Raw genomic sequence first — 20,192 nt, forward strand, 5'->3', positions numbered from 1 at the left:
AGCACAATTAAGTGTTCTGGAATTCCCACTCTTCACAGTGTTATCTATAATTTGTTATGATTCACACAGTCGAAAGGCTTTGCGTAGACAATAAAACACAGGGAAACATCTTTCTGGTATTCTCTGCTTTCAGCCAGGATCCATCTGACATCAGCAATGATATCCCTTGTTCCATGTCCTCTTCTGACTCCAGCCTGAGTTTCTGGCAGTTCTCTGTCAATGTACTGCTACAACCACTTTAGAATGATCTTCAACAAAATTTTACTTGCATGTGGTATTAATGATATTGTTTGATAATTTCTGCATTCTGTTGGATCACCTTTCTTTGGAATGAGCACATATATGGACCTCTTTCAGTTGGTTGGCCAGGCAGTTGTCTCATCCAAATTTCTTGGCATAGACTGTGGGGATATGTGCCATTTAAACATGGCTGCACTATGTCTAACTTCAGCCTCTCAAACGCCCATGTGCGGAACACGGTGAAACGTGTCAGCAATGACAACTTGTTTTTCCAAAACCCACTGTTCCTTTACTAATCGACTTGTTTACTTGAAACCCATTCTTTCTTGCCCGAAACTTCTTGTTATTCACCTAAAGCCCACTGTTCTGTGATTTGCTTCACTGCTTGCTATATTGACTATAAATAAACTCCTGGGACTGAAGTGGGGGTCGACTCCTCTGAGTGACCCTCCTTGGCCCCACTTCTCTGTAAGAGTTGTGTTTGGCTACTGTCTCCGCCGCCCCGACAATCGTCGCTGCTGAGACAATAGACAAGTGAGCACTTGCAGTGTTGGATCCGTTTGTTGAAACATCTCAATTGGTATTCTGTCAACACCTGGAGCCTTGTTTTTTGCCAATGCCTTCAGTGCAGCTTGGACTTCTTCATTCAGTACCATCGGTTCTTGAAATGGTTGAACGTCGATCAATTCTTTTCGGTAAAGTGATTGTATTTCTTCCATCTACTTTTGATGCTTAATATGTCGCTGAATTTTTGCCCGTAGAAACCTTCACTATTGCAACTTGAGGTTGAATTTTTTCTTCAGTTCTTTCACCTTGACAAATGCCAAGTGTGTTCTTTACTTTTGGTTTTCTAAATCCAGGTCTTTGCACGTATCATTATAATACTTTTCTTTGTCTTCTCGAGCCACCCATTGAAATCTTCTGTTCAGCTCTTTTACTTTATCATTTCTTCCTTTCACTTTAGCTACTCTACATTCAAGAACAAGTTTCAGACTCTCTTCTGACATCCATTTTAATCTTTTTTTTTCTTTTCTGTCTCTTTAATGACTTTTTACTTTCTTTTACTTTTTATGTATGATGTCCTTGATGTCATCCTACAACTTGCCTGGTCTTCAGGCATTAGTGTTCAATGCATCGAATTTATTCTTGAGATGGTCTCTAAATTCTGGTGGGATATACTCAAGGCTGTATTTTGGCTCTCCTGGATTTGTTTTAATTTTCTTCAGCTTCAACTTGAACATGCATATAAGTAACTGATGGTCTGTTCCACAGTCTGCCCCTGGCCTTGTTCTGGCTGACGATATTGAGCTTTTCCATTGTCTCTTTCCATACATGAAGTCGATTTAATTTCTGTGTATTCCATCTGGTGAGGTCCACATGTACAGTCACCATTTATGTTGCTGAAAAAAGGTATTTCCAATGAATAAGTCATTGATCTTGCAAAATTCTATCACGCACTCTCCAGCATCATTTCTCTCACCAAGGCCATATTTTCCAACTACTGATCCTTCTTCATTTCTGTTTTTCACATTCCAATCTCCAGTAATTATCAATGCATCTTGATCGCATGTTTAATCAATTTCAGACTGCAGAAGTTGGTAAAAATCTTCAAATCTTCATCTTTCACACTAGTGGTTGATGTGTAAATTTGAATAACAGCTGTATTAACTGGTCTTTCTTGTAGGCGTATGGATATTATCCTATCACTGGTAGCCTTGTATTTCAGGATACATCTTGAAATGTTCATTTGGATGACAAACGTGTTGCTATTCCTCTTCAATTTGTCATTTCTAGCATAGGTGTCCATATGATTGTCCAATTAAAAATGGCCAATACCAGTCCATTTTAAACCATGAATGCCTAGGATACTCATCTTCAAGTATTCCTTTCATTTTGACAACTTCTAATTTTCCTAGATTCATGCTTCATAGATTCCACGTTCTGATTATTAAGGGATGTTTGCGGGTATTTCTTCTCATTTTGAGTCATGCCACAACGTCAAATGAAAAAGCTTTACTCCATCCACATTATTAAAGTTGAGTCTACTTTGAGGAGGCAGCTCTTCCCCAGTCATCTTTTGAGTGCCTTCCAATCTGAGGGGGCTCATCTTCCGGCACTATATCAGACAATGTTCTGCTGCTATCCATAAGGTGTTCACTGCCAATTTTTTCAGAACTACACTGCCATTTCCTTCTTCACAGTCTGTCTCAGTCTGGAAGTTCCACTGAAACCTTCCACCATGGGTGACTCTGCTAGTATTTGAAATACCAGTGGTATAACTTCAAGCATCACAGCAATATGCAAGCTACCACAGCATGATAAACTGACAGACGAGTGGTGGAATGGAGCATTACTTAGCCATAAAAAGAAATGAAGTTCTGATACATGCTACAACATGGATGAGCCTTGAAAACATTATGCTGAGTGCAATAAACAGACACAAAAAGCCAAATATCATCTGATTCCATGTACATGAAATATACACAACAGGCAAATTCATAGAGACAGGAAGTAGACCAGAAGTTACCATGGATTGGGGGTGGTGGAGTGATGAGGAGTTATAGCTTAATGGGTACAGAGTTTCTGACTGGGTTGATGAAAAGATTTTGTAAATAGATAGGGGTGATGGCTGCACAACATTATGTATATAATAAATGCCACTGAACTGTATACTTCAAAATGGTTACAATGGCAAATTTTATGTTATATATATTTTACCAATTTTTTTTTTTTTTTAAAAGGAGGAATTGGTTTTGGAAATGGGATGAATAGGTTCAAATCTCAGGTTGCTCAAATGCTAGCTATTGGAACTTATACAAGATACTTAACATTTCTGAACATCAAATGTCCTCTTTGTAAAATCAGGATAGGACTAGGTAGAAAGAAAATGTGGAAGATTACAGACCTTCGTTTAGATGTAGGGTCATCCACTCCCTTCCTGTGTGGCCCCCTCCTCCTTCCACTGTGTGTGCCAGTCACAGGGCCTTCTTTATGTTCCCCAAATATGTTGTGCTCTTCCTTTCTTATCCAGGGTTTTGAAAAGTTGTTCTGTTGGAAACTATCCTTAATGTCTCTTTCTGCCACCCCACCTTATATAGATTCCACACCCACCTTCTCTTAGGTGAAGCCTCCTAGCCTTCACATCAGCCTAGCGTTTTCGGAGCACCAGATCAGATAAGATCCCTTCCCTAGTCATATAGTCCCACAGCCCCACAATTCTACTCTTACAAGACCTTAAGGGAACTTAATGGACAAACGTGTAAGTCACAAGCAATGGTTTGTGTGACGATTCTTTTTTCTTTACGTCTGTTATCCATCAGCACATAATGACACAAATAATCCAGGTGATATTCTTTGTTCCTTGTAACTTGAGAATTATCTTCATTAATTCAACAGTAATAACAGGATGATGAACTAAATTTATAATCACCTGGAATGCAAAAAATAGGCTAAGCAGTTTCAATTGTGCTGAGAGCTAGAATCAACCCCAGTAATCAACAGCAGTGGTTTGCAGAATTTGGTCTTCACGGCAAACCAGGGACTTTTCCAAGTATAACATTAATACCACACAGCTGATAATTATAAAGGAATAGCATTCAAAGCCAGAGGACACTATTTAGCAGCAACTACCATTTAATGAGGATGTATTTTCAAGAGGAGAAAAAATAAACTAGAAAAGTCAAGTTATTAGTGGAAACCCCAGAAAGAACTACTTAGCTGACATTTATGCAGTAAGTTTACAAGATTAAAAAGTATCATTTCAGAATTACTGCCACTAGTTCAAAGCACACAGCTGTCTTTTTCAGTCATTTATTTGCTTCACAGAGAATAGGCAAATACAGGAGACTATTTTACAAACATAAAAATACATATATATGTAGAAATAATACTAACAGAGTAATGTATTTCCACAATTAAAATATACATATTTTACACAACCAATCGCTGACAGCTAACACCAATAATGGATTCTCCACTGAAGTAAAAATTAGACCAAGATGTTATTATTTAAGCAATTGTAAATGAGATTTTAAAAAGTGCTTCAAAGTGAAACAAACAATGTGAAGCAATTTTTTTTAAAAGTTTAAGACTGTTCCATTTTCTCTCCTGGGCCTCATTTTTGAAACAGCAATTCACTTTCAAAAACAAACTCAGAGCTTTCTTTTTTTTAAACTCAAAATCCCATTGTCTGCTACCTACAGCAGTTTCCAAATGGAAAAAGACGTCCTACAGCTTGGCTGCTCTGACAAAAAAGATTTCTGTAAGAAGAGAACAAAGCAGTTCAAAACAACAGAAAAGGAAGACTGTTCAAAATACAAACTCTGGAAAAACCTAAAAATACTATGATGTTCCAAATAATGCATATGCTGGTTTTCTCTTAGAAATTGCAGCTCTACTGCATATTTGGAGTAGATATGGACATATAAATCCATATAAAAATATAAAATAGACTGAAAATATACACACTAAATTAATTGTGGTAGTTTTCTCAGAGGTGGAGGGAAAAGAGTTTTGGGATTAGACATGAACAGCAAAGTAAACATCAATTTCAACTGCAATACTTTAGCTTAACTAAACAAAGTATTAACAACTGCCAATTCTTCATGATAGGTACATGTTTATAATAATTCTCTTTATTCTTACCATTTTTTTCTCTCAAAATTAAAAAAAATACACTACTTAACCTATACAAGAATCAGAGACAGCCCCTGTCCTCCTGAACTGCCAGTTGAAAATAATGTGCTGTAACTGATCAATAAAACAATATGTATGGAATATTAACAAAAGCAGACCTGGTTAACATGAGCCCTTACACTATGGAAACTGATTGCTCATGTGATTTTACTTGCAGGCAGATCTGTCTTCCCAAAGCCAGCTTATTCCTGCCATGACTACATTTGTAGATACCCACTGCCATCAAGTCACTTCCAACTCATAGGGACCCTATAGGACACAGGAGAACTGCCCCTAGGGTTTCCAAGGTACGGCTGGTAGATTTGAACTGCCAACATTTTGGCTAGCAGCTGAGCTCTTAATCATTGTCCCACCAGGGTTCCACATTTGTAGACAAACATTTTCCAACGATCAGTTTGGCATAGGTTTAAGAATGAACAAAGGGTAATATGCTTTTCTTATTCTGAATCTTTGACCCTATTATGTGACTAATTTTGATAAAGTTTTTTAAGGTAAAATATGTTTCTGTCATATTTAAGATTAGAATTACCTTCTTACTGCTAGACTGGCTTTCAAAAAGTGTGGAGGCGTTCTTACCTGTTCTTTCATTTCAGCATAGACTTTCTCTGAGTTCAGTTCCACCTGCCTCTTAAACTCCTCCAGAGCAGCATCTGCCTGCTGGGCCTGCAATCTCTGAACTTCAGTCACACGAGTTAGCTGCTCCTCTTTTTCCCTAGAAAAGTTCAAAAAGCTTCAGAGCTCAAATATAAAAGAATTAGGCTTGAATAAAAGAATATTTAACTTCTCTAAATAAAATTTCTCAAAAGAAAAAAAAATCTGTTCTGATGAGGGCACCATTACTTGCAAAAATTTCCCTACAACAAAACTATTTATAACCACGTACCTCCATCAGCTGGTGAACAGATAAACAAAGCATGATACATCCATCCAGTGGAATATTATTCAGTTAAAAGAGAAATGAAGTTCTGACACATGCTACCATGCATCATGTACAGATGAACCTTGAAAACATTATGCTAAGTGAAACAAGTCAGTCACAAAATACCACATATTGTATGGTTCAATTTTTAGGAAATGTCCAGAATAGGTAAATCCAGAGAAGGAAAGTAGATTTCCAGGTTCTGGAGGGAGGGGGAATAGGGAGTGACTGCTAATGGTATGGAGTTTCTTTCTGGGATGATGAAACTGTTCTGGAATTAGTGGTGATTGCACAGCCTTGCGAAAACACTAAAACTTGTATACTTTAAAAGGGTGAATTTTATGGCATGTGAAATTATATCTCAATTTAAAAAACTCATTACCAATGGAAATATACGCATGTCTACTCAGCAGGTGACCTTCAGGGAGGAAGAAGCGACCGAGTAACATGATGGCCTGACATTCTAACTGCGCTCCTGAAAACTTGCCTAAAAGAACTAATAACCGTCTCATTTCTTCACACTGAAACTGAAATTACATAGTCAAAGGAGTCCAAAACCTGAGAAATCTTTGCATGTTGACAGAGGGAAAGAATAAAGACTTTAAGTTTACAAACACATATTGTTGTGGTTGCTGGGTGCCATAGAGTCAGTTCCAACTCATAACAACCCTATGTAAAACAGAACGAAACTGTGCCCAGTCCTGAGCCATCCTCACAATCATTGCTGTTTGAGCCCGTTGTTGCAGCCACTGTGTCAATCTCTCTCCTTGAAGGTCTTTCTCTTTTTCGCTGACCCTCTACTTTACCAAGCATGATGTCCTTCTACGGGAACTGGTCCCTTGGAAAACGTGTCCAAAGAAAGCTCCTCACTTCTAAGGAGCATTCTGATTGAACTTCTCCAAGAGAGACTTGCTCATTCTTCTGGCAGTCCATGATATATTCAATACTCTTTGCCAACACCATAATTCAAAGACGTCGACTCTTCTTCAGTCTTCTTTATTCATTGTCCAGCTTTCACATACATATAATGTGACTGAAAATACCATAGCTTAGGTCAGATGCACCGTAGTCATCAAAGTGACATGTTTGCTTTTTAACACAGATGTCACTTTTGCAGCAGATACATAGTTTGATTTCTTGACAGCTGCTTCCATGAGCAATGACTGTTGATTCAAGTGAAATGAAATCCTTGACAACTTCAATATTTTCTCCATTTATCATGATGTTACTTACTGGTTCATTTGTGAGGATTTTTGTTTTATGTTGAGGCGTAATCCATACTGAAGACTGTGGTCTTTGATCTTCATGGATAAGCGCTTCAAGTCCTCTTCACTTTCAGCAAGCAAGGCTGTGTCATCTGCGTATCACAGGCTGTTAACGAGTCTTCCTCCAATCCTGATACCGTATTCTTGTTCATATAGCCCAGCTTCTCGGATTATTTGCTCACCATACAGATTGAATAAGTACAGTGAAAGCATACAGCCCTGACGCACATGATGGCATACATAACATTAACTTGGCTCACCTTCCCTAAATGGAATGTTTACACAAATACAGAACACTATCTTATTTTTAACTGTAATACTGAAGAATGCTGAGGAAGGAATAATTTAACTCACACAAATAAAATTTTATCTAAACATCATAACGGAGCAAAAGGCATTTCCCAATCCATGATGCCACCACTGTCTTTTAAGATCTGGGAAAAAAGTAATTTGAGCTTTTGGGGGTTACCTGGATCTGACTTTAAAAATCTCTCTCAGATCCTTAATAATTTTTAGGCTTTCCAATAAGAAACTACATGCAACATCAAATATCAAAATATCACGCCTTCTTCAAAAAAGTTAAAAACAGTGTCACCTAGTTTCCGTTTCAGCAAGACTCTCCTGTCCCTTCATAAAGAGATGTGGCAATGCATGTACAGACTGGGGTTTCTACTCCTGTGTATGGGCATGGCTTATCTGCAAATAAGCAGCTTGCTATATTTGGGCTGGAAGAACATACGATGAATCCCTTTTTTATTTTTCATTTTAAGTACCACATGTGTCTATTTATCTCTTTGTATCTACCCACAAATCCTTCCATCTAAAGTTGACAGTAACACTACATTCTCATGAAAGGCAAAGCAATTTTTCCACTGAAATATCTTTTTCTCTGTGTGTCTATTTTACACACATGACACCATTTTTATGACCTACAGGGCTTAATACTCTGCCTCAAGGTGTGTGATGCCCTGCATGAGAGCTTAGCCAATCCAGACGTGGTGCAGGCACATGCGGCTCCCACTTACTGCATTTGGCAGCAATGTGGTACAGGCTTCTGGGCCTTTTTAAAGGCTTTCTTTAGGCTATCTGTCTTAACTACTCAGCAGAAACCTGAATATCTTGTTTTCCTCCATTTTTCTTATATGTTGGTATAACAAAATGTTTTTAATGTTTACTGGTTGCTAAGGCCTTAATACTAGTGATGTTTAATGTCAAGATTTTTTAGCTCTGATTCTGCCACTTAATGGCAAGATTAGCTCATAGACAACAGCAATTAATAACTGGATGTGATACTGAACAAGAGGTATCACTACAGAAAAGACTGAGCACTCTGATGGCTATAAAGAAAAAATAATAATAACCCGTTGCTGTTCAGTAGATTCCGACTCATAGCATCCCTATAGGACAGAGGAGAACTGCCCCATAAGGTTTCCAAGGAGCAGCTGGTGGATTCGAATTACTTACCCTCCAGTTAGTAGCCAAGCTCTTTATCACTACACCATCGGGACATGTCATTAAGAAAGACCAACTGTTAGAAAAGGATATAACGGTTGGTAAAGAAGAGGGTCAGTGAAAACGAGGGAAACCCTCAATGAGATGGACTGACACAACAGTCAAAACAATAGATTCAATCAAACTTACAAACAATCATGAAGATGGTGCAGGATCAGGCAACATTTCTTCTGTTATACATAAGGTCGCTATGAGTCAGGGCCGACTTGCTGGCACCAAAAGATAGCTAACAACATTATTCTGCAAAGAAGGAAGCACTGGGTTGTTTGTAAGGTTAGCTTGACTTAAACACTGAATATTTTCTTCTAATATTCAAGTATTTAAATATGAAAACAGCATATGGAAACAACATAAAGTTATTCAAATTGTATTACGTACCATGGTCTTGACTTGGGTTGACAAAAGGTGTTCTCTGGTATGGTTCCCCAACTGACTGGAAGGGGCGGCTTGGAATGCTCTATTAAAAGGGTTCTGAGACGGGGCTCATATGGAGAGGCTACTATGGTTGATGAACGATGTCTCCAATGCAGGGCACTGGAGTGAGGTAGCACAAGGGCTGCTTCTCTGCCATTTGGGGACTACAAGGACTATTTCATTCTATATAAGTCTTTAACTTTTAAGGCCCTCCTAAAAGCACCTGGAAAGACTATATCATAATTATTAAAATTTATTAAAGGTTTACCTTTGCTTGGTCTCTCTGTCTATAAATAGAGAAGAGAATACAGTGGGCTATACTTGAAAACATTAAAAGTTTATGTATCATATGTTTAAAACTACGTACACACACGTGTCATCATGAGTCTCAATCAACTCAACAGTAGTGGGTTTGGTTTTCGGTTTTTACCATTAATTAGCCAAAGGAAGATTTTACTAACGTATTTAATAATAATACACAACCTATGGCTGAAATATCAACTTTGTTCAGTGCATGTTGGAAGTCAGTTGTTTTATATTTGTTGTCCAATAAGCAACATGAGCTTCAGTTAATGCAAATGCTGTCAATTTAATAGAATAACTATTTCTCTCTACATCACCTCACTCTTAGCTATCAAGTTTAGTTCATTTACTTTATAATTAACTTACGACCACATCAACTGAAGTTGTGAACTTAAGCCATCATCAGGTATGTATTAGAGACCATAATAAAAATACCGTTAAGATAAAACTTTGTGCAATAAGGCATACTGTTTTTACTTGTAACTTCTATCCTGATTTATAGATATCAAATATAACTTTATTTTAAACAGCAACAAGGGAAAATGTGTGAAATCTCCTAACTAGTTTCTATTCTCACAACACCTACTGAGTTAATCTGGTAGTAAAGCTGAATACCAAAGGAGGACTCAACTAACGTAAATGAGTGTTCTTGTCCAGTTAAACTATGACAAATAAATTGAGACCCACTAACATTTAAGAATCTTCTGTCATAATTTAAATAAAACACCTGTTTTAATTTAGATAAAGAGGTGGTAATCATTTTAATGAGAAATCCATCTTAGTGTCTGCAAGGTGTTGAAGAGACGTGAAAACTTTTGAGAATCTGAATTAGGGACCTGCTCCTCACTAACATAAAAACAGTGTTACTTTTTACCAGGATTCCAAATAGTATGCCTTATATACACACACACTCACACATACAAACACACAAATCATGGCTTTGAAGATTATTTTTTTCAGTGGAGCCATTTGCCGGGCCATGTATAAAAGTATCACTCAAACGTCGTAAAGCTGGGCCTCCATGAAGATAAAAAAGTGGGAAGACAACTGGCTTTATAGCTCAGATTTATTTACAAAATACAGTAAATTTTCTTCATCTGAGAATATAAAGGATAAAGGAAAAAGAGAGCTGCATTCTTACACATCCACAAGCTAGCTCAGATTAAGGAATGCTCTGAAGTACATGATTATTCCAAAAAGGCAATAAAATGTAGGGGACTAATGGATGACAAGTCAGTATTTCTTGGGCTTTACAAGCTAATATTTATATGTACAAGTCAACCTTAATGTGAAAATCTTCCTTTTGCACATTTCTGTACGAGTACTTTTGATAAATGATGGCACTGATCCAACATATATTTATATGGTTTCACATTACAGTATACTTCATTTGCTGCCAGCTTGGCATCTCAACTGGAAACTCCAAGAAAAACAAAACAAAACACAAAACTTCAAACAAGTCTGAAAAAACAGCTAGAAGAGACTCTATTCTCTTTCCAGCTGGGCTGCAAAACAGTCTTTCAAACAGCAGCAGCACCTATGTTCATGGCTGTCAATTGGTACTTAAATCGATTATAGTGAGTCAATCAAAAACATTAAGAGACAGTTCGAATCCACCAGACACTCCCTGGAAACCCTATGGGGCAGTTCTACTCTGTCCTATAGGGTCGCTGTGAGTTAGAATTGACTCAACGGCAACAGGTATGATGCAAAATGCATCATGTATGCATTTCGTATGATAAATGAATAAACTACTTCGGCCTCTTTTTCACCTGACTGTTAAGACTAGTGGTCTCTGGCAAATTATAGTAAAAACTGTGAACATCTAAACATCTAAAGCTTCAGGAGTCAGAAAGATTGCTCAGTAAAATGGGAATTGGTATTGGTCTGTATTTTACTATTACAAAGATTTACATGAAGAAAACATGCAGAAAGATACTCTATTTTACCCAATTCTCTTGTTTTTGTCGTTATTCAGTTACTTGACGTCTCTAAGTCATGTCACCAGGTTTACAAGACAACCTCAAAAAACAAATTCTTTCTCCCAAAGGGAATACAGGCACATCTCGGAGCTATTGCGGGTTTGCTTCCAGACAACTGCAACAAAGCAAATGTCGCAATAAAGCAGGTCGTATGAATTTTTTGGTTCCCAGTGCATATACAAACGTTTACACTATACTGTAGTCTATTGAGTGTGCAATAGTATTATGTCTAAAAAACAATGTACATACCTTAATTAAAAAATACTTTATTGCTAAAAAATGCTAACCATCATCTGAGCCTTCAGCAAGTCGTAATGTTTTTGCTGGTGGAGGGTCCTGCCTCAATGGTGATGGCTGCTGACTAATCAGGGTGGTGGCTGCTGAAGGTTGGGGTGGCTGTGACAATTTCTTAAAATAAGACAATACTGAAGTTTGCAGCATCAATTGACTTTTCCTTTTACGAAAGATTTCTCTGTAGTATGTGACGCTGTTTGATAGCATTTTATCCACAGTGGAAATTCTTTCAAAACTGGGAGTCAATCCTCTCAAACTCCGCTGCTGCTTTATCAACTAAGTTTACATAGTAGTCTAAATTCTTTGTTGTCATTTCAACAATGTTCACAGCATCTTCACCACGAGTAGATTCCATCTCAAGAAACCACTTTCTTTGCTCATCCATAGGAAGCAGCTCCTCATCCGTTAAAGCTTTATCATGACAGTGCAGCAATTCAGTAACATCTTCAGGCTCCACTTTTAATTCTAGTTCTCTTGCTATTTCCACCACATCTGCAGTTACTTCCTCCACTGAAGTTTTGAACCCCTCAAAGTCTTCCATGAGGGTTACAATCAACTTCTTCCACACTCCTGTTAATGCTGATACTTTGACTTCCTACCATGAATCACAAACGTCCTTAATTGGCATCTAGAATTGCGAATCCTTTCCCCCAAGTTTTCAATTTACTTTGCCCAGATGCATCAGAGGAATCACTATCTATGGCAGCCTTATGTAATGTATTTCTTAAACAATAAGACTTGAAAGTCAAAATTACTCCTTGATCCATGAACTGCAGAAAGGATGTGTTAGCAGGCATGAAACCAACATTAATCTCCTTGTATATCTCCATCAGAGCCCTTGCATGACCAGGTGTACTGTCAATGAGCAGTAATATTTTGAAAGGAATCTTTTTTTCTGAGTAGAAGGTCTCAACAGTAGGCTTAAAATATTCAGTAACCATGGTGTAAACAGATGTGCTATCATCTAGGCTTTGTTGTTCCATTTATACAGCACAGGCAGAGTAGATTTAGCATAATTCTTAAGGGCCCTAGGATTTTTGGAATGGTAAATGAGAACTGACTTCAACTTAAAGTCACCAGCTGCATTAGCCCCTAACAACAGAGTCAGCCTGTCCTTTGAAATTGGAAGCCAGGAATTGATATCTCCTCTCTAGCTATGAAAGTCCTAGATGGCATCTTCTTCTAATATAAGGCTGTTTTGTCTACACTGAAAATCTGTTGTTTAGTATAGCCACCTTCATCTTCTGGATAACCTGCTGTACCTTCTACATCAGCACTTGCTGCTTCACCTTGTACTCTTTTATGTTATGGAGATGGCTTCTTTCCTTAAACTTCATGAATCAACCTCAGCTAGCTTGCTTCCTCACCTCTCTCAGCCTTCACAGAATTGAAGAGAGTTAGGGCCTTGCTCTGGATTAGGCTTTGGTTTAAGGGAGTGTTGTGGCTGGTTTGATCTTCTATCCAGACCACTAAAACTTTATTTATACCAGCAATATGGCTATTTTACTTTTTTATCATTCATGTGTTCACTGGAGTAGCACTTTTAATTTCCTTCAAGAATCTTTACTTAGCATTTACAATTTGACTAACTGGCACAAGAGGTCTAGGTTTCAGCCTATTGTGGCTTTTGACATGCCTTCCTCACTAAGCTTAATCATTTCTAGCTTTTGATTGAAAATGAGAGTCATGATATTCTTCCTTTCACTTGAACACTTAGAGCCCATTGTAGGGTTATTAACTGACCTAATTTCAATATTGTCCTGTCTCAGGGAATAGAGGCCTGAGGAAAGGGAGAGAGATGGAAGAACAGCTGGTCGGTGAAGCAGTGACAACACACACAACATTTATTACGTTTGCCATCTTATATGGGCACGATTCATAGCGCCCCCAATCACAATAGTAACATCAAGATCACTGATCACAGATCACTATAATAGATACAAAGAAAAAGTTTGACATATTGTGAGAATTACCAAAATGTGACACAGAGACATGAAGTGAGCACATACTATTGGAAAAATGGCACTGAGAGATTTGCTCGACGCAGGGTTGCCAGAAACCTTCAATTTGTAAAACAACGCAATCTCTGCAAGGTGTAATAAGGCTAAATGCAATAAAATGAGGTATGCCTGTATTCACATTTAACAGTAGTAATCTGAATGAGATAAGCCCCAGGTACAACTGTCCAAGTACTACTTAGTTAGCTCCCTTAACTAGTGTAATATCACCCTTAACTAAGAACTATCTGCCTGAATAAAACTCCAACCTTGGTTAGCACAGAAGATCAGTATAGAGAATCAGTACAGATTATCAGTACAGAACCAAAACTTCTGGAGATCAATGATCACTAAGACTTATGGTGACCAAAGAACATTTTGGGTTTTCCAAGGTAAACGTATAAGATTAGAAGCCAACACAGAAGAGAACTGTGTAACAGATAATGAGGAATGAGGTATGTTAAAAACTTCAGGGAGACCCAGAGATTACCAGATACTATAGGAGAATGCTAGTTCATAGCTAACAAGGCTTTTTATAAGAAGATTTTAATGCCTTATAAGGAAAAGATGCTGCCAAACATTTCCACTTTGCTCATATCAAAGACATATTTCTCAATCTTAACCAAACAGTAGGTATTCATGATGCGAGTTCCATTTGAAATGTAGAGGGACAAAGTGCTATCTTGAGTCACAGTAGGCTCTTTATCAAATAATCACATAACCATACAAATCTAAAAACCAAATAATTTATAAATATATCTTTAGTAATATATTGGAAGATAAAAAGAAGGCTTCTCAAAAGAAAAAGCGTCACTATATATAAAATGGCCACAACAAACCTGAGACCTTCTCCATTCTTCTTCTTCCTAAAAGGACATATTTTGAGCTTACAACAGTCATTCAACCTTTCATGGACTCATTCATTGAACAGTGGTTAAGACTCATTACATGTTAGCCATTAACTCACACTAAGGAACAAAGCATTGTGACAAACTGGTTCTTCTATGAAAGGAGGAAAAAAAAAAAGATAAATACTGAGTATTATAGCAGAGGTTTGTACACAGTGACTTGGGGGCACAGAGATGGGACAAGGTTCAGAGAGATTTCATTCCTCTCCATTTAATGGATGAGATGGGTCTGTAGAAAGCAGATCTCTACTATAGGATCCTCCATCCTACTATGGTGGATTAGAACAACATTATTTGTACTGAGCAAACATGCCCCTCAACGGTCACTGGATTCACATGCTACAATAGCAGTATAAGTACAACAAAGAAAGCCAAAACAGTTCTTAGTGTCAGAAGAAGATGAAACATATTCCTGGCTCAAATACAGCAGCACTGATACAATCATAGGTGAACAGCAATGAGGCTGAATGAAACTATGATGATCTAGTAAGTACTAAACAGGCTACCAAAGAAAAAGCTCAAAAAAGGTACGGTAATAGCATAAAGAAGAATGTCAAGGTATGAGTCCATTGGAACTCTCTTCTGACAAGGACCTTTACTGTCAACTATTTAGGTTTACCCAGACAGCCTTTTCCCCAGGGTCAAACTCCAATCTCTATCTCTAAGAACCATCACTGGTTGAAGCATGTAGGTTTAGAACAGAATGAAGAATCTCTGTCAACTATCCAAAAATCGCTAAGAAGATAAAGATTTCAACCAGAAGGGCCATAATTTCTTTGAGTCAACTGGATTTGAATCATGATTGGAAAGAACTGACACTGGCATCAACCTCCTAGGCTTTACTGTCGGTAACTCAGTCATGTTCTAGGATTTGAGGCAAGGATCCTGGCATCAAATTCTGAGATCTATTCTGTCAAATACTGCAGTAAACTTAGAAGAAGTATAAAAAATGGTTCTCTTGGAGAAACTGCAATCTGACTAGGGAGAAAGACAAAAATGCAAGGAAAAAAAATAGCAGTGGAGTATTAAATATATTAAATTCTGTGAAAAATTTTAAGTGCTTTAGGAATACAAAAAATAGAAAGAGGTAGTGAGAGTCTGGATAAGGAAGCCAATCTCAGTAGATCAGAGGATTTGTGTGTAAAGTAGAAAACAAAGCTATATAGGTAAATGTAACGAAAGGTTCAAATATTAACAATTTGAAGTTTTAAAAAATAATTTTGTGCTAAAGTAACTTCTGCCTATCCTAAAAGTATAAATAAATCAAAGAACTCTATCTCAGCAAATAGTAAGGCTTTAAAAGTAATGAATATTTTACAGTAAAATAAGAAAAGCTTGAGAAAATGTTCTTTGAAGATAAAATAGCCACCTTGTAGAGCAAAGAAAAATTCCTTTAAAATCTTTAAACTTCAAAATAAACCCTAAGTTTAATTTTGTTTCCAATATTTAATAAACTACTTATTAAAAGTTCATACATAAATTAAATTATACATCATATATACAAAGCTAACATACATACCAAAACATCTTAGAGGCAGTATCTATCAGTAAGTAATAAGGAAATGCATGTTAATCCTGTAAAACAACAAAGCCTAAATATTTTGAAATAGGTGCAGGATCACATCTTGTTACTAGGGAGAGGAAGAAAGACAGTGTGAAGTCATTCAAGCAGAATGGTAAGTAAACCAAAGCCAGATCAAAGGAATAAAGAAGAAAGGCTGAAATGTGAAGCTGAAATATTTATTTCCTTCAAAACATCATCTATGCCTTGCCCCTGGTCAGTTCAATACTTTAAAGTGGCTGTAAAATATTCTCACTTATATTCATCACTATGCAAAAATATATCAAAATTTAAGGAGGTAAATTTTCTCTTTATCAAATATACATGTATGGGAAATTTTTATGCTTATTATAAATGATTTCTAAATAATGTGATATTTAAAGTCATTAATAGATATTTTTCAGTACTTTTAATGCATAATGTTGCTACAAATTATAACATTTAGAATGTAACAATAATTTTTAAATGTCCTTGAAAATGATGACGTGGAGTGAACATTTATTAAGTGCCCATGAAGAATACTAAATACACCATGGACTGCTGGAAGAACGAGCAAATCTGTCTTGGAAGAAGTACAGCCGGAATGCTCCTTAGAAGAAGGATGGTGAGACTTTGTCTCACATACTTCGGACATGTTATCAGAAGAGGCCAGTCCCTGGAGAAAGGCATCATGCTTGGTAAGGTAGAGAGGGTCAGCAAAAAAGAAGACCCTCAAGGAAATGGATTGACACAGTGGCTATAACAATGGGCTCAAATACAACAGCAATTGTAAAGATGGAGCAGGACTGGGTAATGTTTTGTTCTGTTGTACACAGGATTACTATGAGTCAGAACCAACTCGACAGCACCTAACAACAACATGTTTGCTGGAGGAGCACTGGTGGTGCCGTGGCTAAAGCGCTCAGATGCTAACCTAAAGGTGTGTGGGAGAAAGATGTGGCAGTCTGCTTCTGTAAAGAATTACAGCCTCGGAAACCCTATGGGGCAGTTCTACACTGTCCTATAGAGTCGTGATGAGTCAGAATCCATTCAGTGGTAGTGCGTTTTTGGCTGTGTTCGTTACAGTTTAGGACAGTTTGCATATTATTTAATTTAATTTTTAAAACTATCTTATGAAATACTTAATATTTACATTTTCTTTTTATAGATGAGAATGCTAAAGTTTAGAAATGTTAAGTGTATTTCTTCAGGTTCATATAGTAAACAGCAAAAGCAGAAATTAAACCAGCCACTCTGACTTCTAAGTCCAAACTTGTTCTACTAATCATATATTTCTTTAAATCTGTAAATTTACACTTATTTTTTATTAAAATACTGCTTGATGTTAATTGAACTTATATCTAAATTCTCGTAATTTATCCTTACATAATATTAATACTTACATATCAAATGACTTTTAGGGAAAAAAATGAAAGCAAAAATATTCACCAAGCATTTATTTAACACTTATTCTATGGAGGACCTGTGCTAAGTGATAGAAATGCAAAACTGATTAAGATTTCTCTGCTTTAAATGTGGGAAGAAAGACAGGCTTTATATTATTTTCAGTGTGATAAAACCTACACAATGACATGAACATAATACTATGAGCAAACTAGGACCAGAGGAATGCATTGTGCCTAGAGTAAAACAGGAAAACTTCATAAAGGATGTGACATTTTCATAAGGTAACATAAAAGAGAATGTTTACTGCGTATATCACATATCAGTCATGTGTCGGTTAACATCCACAATACATTCTGGAAAACAGGATATTATGTGATTTGGACATTGCATGAACACCATATCATATACAGGCAGTCCCCAGACTACAAATGTCCAAATTACGTACATACAACCCATAGTTACGAACTAACCCCCGTAAAAGCTATTATATTAAAAATTCGAGGTACATACAATGGTTTGTAATAACAAACAGGTGCTACTTGCGACGTGCATTAAAATATTATTATTACTATTGTATTATTATGTTAAAGATGTCTTAGTGCATGTGGGAGTGTTTCTTCAATGTTTTTATGCAGAGAAAGGTACACTATATACTAAGACAAATGTTTGACTAACTGATGTCTGCTACATCCTGTTCTCCAATTGCGATTTGTATGATTACCTTATGGGACCACAGACATATATGTGGTCAGACACTGCCCAAACGGACATTATGCGGCACATAGCTGTACTTATACGTTATATCTGTATATAAGCGTATAATTAAATATTCACTATAATCTGAATTATTTTCCATTAAATTATGATTTTATAAATTATCCTTTATGTTCCTCCTGGCCATCACACTTTCCACGAAAAAAGCAAATCTTCCAAAGGCTACAGTGGCTGTCTGACACGTGCTTAATAAGTTCAGTCATCTGTTAATCTACTCCAACGTGATATTCATGAATTCATTTACCAATAACAGATGAGTGCCCATTATATGCCAGGCACCATGCTAGACTGAGAAAACATCACTGAAACATCTGGACCCAGTTTCTGCACTAAGGGAGTTTCCAGTCTAGTAGGGAAAACTGAATTAATACTAATATGAACAATGACTGCTCAGTTCATTGAACAAAGGAGAAATAAAAGGTATTAAGGTTTTGTATAAGAGAAACAAAACAAACCCAGGAATAAGAATGTAAGGAAGTGATGTTAAAGCTAACAACTGAAGTTAACAAATGAGCTGTTGCTGTTGTTAGTTGCTGTCAAGTTGATTCCAACTCATGGAAAACAAAGAAGCAGAAGTAGATAGAAGAAAATACAGGGTAAGTACATTTCAACATAAAGAACAATAAATGAAGAATCTATGAAAAGGGAAGGCTGTAGATAATTCTAGGAAGAGAAAAGAGGCCAGTATGATGAAATTTAGAGAGCAGAGGGAGTTGTGACAAGGCTGCAAAGATAAGCAGGCACCACACAAGGCAGGGCCTTACAGGCCACATTAAGGATTTGGGATATCATTCTCAAGGCAAAAGGAAGAAACTCAAAGATTTTAAGCAGCACAGTACATTAAAACAGTTGTTATGAATCTATTCCATATGTTTTAAAAGTAGGACATGAAAGATATAAAAAAGACCCAAACTGAAATTCTAGAGATGAAAACTACAATGTGTGAGATGAAAAATACAATGGATGGGATTAAGGCAAATTATACACTGCTGAATAAAAGGTCAGTGAACTTGAAGACACAGCAATAACAACAATCTTAAATAAAACACAGAAAGAAAATGAACTGTAACAGGAACAGAGCATTAGTAACAACTTTCAGCAATCTAACATATGTGTAACTGGAGTTCCCAAAGGAAAGAAGAGAGAGGTGGGGATAGAAAAAAGTATTTGAAGAGAAATGGCCAAGAGCTTTTAAAATTTAATGAAAATTATAAAACTACAGAACTAAGAACCTCAACAAATTCTAAGGATAAGAAACACAAAGAAAACTACAATATAGCCTGGTACTGGTACAACAACAGACACACAGACCTATGGAACAGAATTGAGAATCCAGACATAAATTCATCCACCTCTGAGCAGCTGATACTTGACAAAGGTCCAAAAACCTCAAATGCAAAAAACTGAAACAAGACCCATCCCTCACACCATGCACAAAAGCTAACTCAAAATGGATCAAAGACCTCAATATAAAATATAGAATGATAAAGATCATGGAAGAAATAATAGGCATAACGCTAGGAGCCCTAATACATGGCATAAACAGAATACAAAACATAACTAAACAATGCACAAACACCAAAAGAGAAAGTAGGTAACTTGAAGCTCCTAAAAATCAAACACTTACACTCATCAAAAGGCTTTACCAAAAGAGTAAAAACACAACCTATAGACTGGGAAAAATTTTTTGTCTATGACATATCCAATCAGAGTCTAATCTTTAAAACCTATAAGATACTGCAAAACCTCAACGACAAAAAGACAAATAACCCAATTAAAAAATGGGCAAAGGATATGAACAGGTACTCCATCAAAGAAGACATTCAGGTGGCTAACAGATACAGGAGGAAATGCACATGATCATTAACCATTAGACAAATGTAAATCAAAACTACAATGAGATACCATCTCACCCAACAAGGCTAGCATTAATCCAAAAAGC

The 20,192-nt window shown here is 36.8% G+C and overlaps 1 protein-coding gene across 3 annotated transcripts in view; it reads right to left on the reverse strand.

Annotated features, from left to right (window-relative positions):
* Positions 1-20,192, reverse strand: part of CEP112 (centrosomal protein 112) — a 443,305-nt gene that overhangs the window by 266,980 nt on the left and 156,133 nt on the right. For all 3 annotated transcript variants that reach the window (XM_023729297.1, XM_023729296.1, XM_023729295.1), the window contains one exon: positions 5,512-5,647. In XM_023729297.1, coding sequence (XP_023585065.1) covers positions 5,512-5,647 — 136 coding nt within the window. The remainder of the gene's footprint in view (positions 1-5,511; positions 5,648-20,192) is intronic.

The sequence above is a fragment of the Trichechus manatus genome, unplaced genomic scaffold (assembly GCF_000243295.1).
Source record: "Trichechus manatus latirostris isolate Lorelei unplaced genomic scaffold, TriManLat1.0 scaffold00028, whole genome shotgun sequence".
In the NCBI taxonomy this organism is placed as follows: Eukaryota; Metazoa; Chordata; class Mammalia; order Sirenia; family Trichechidae; genus Trichechus; species Trichechus manatus.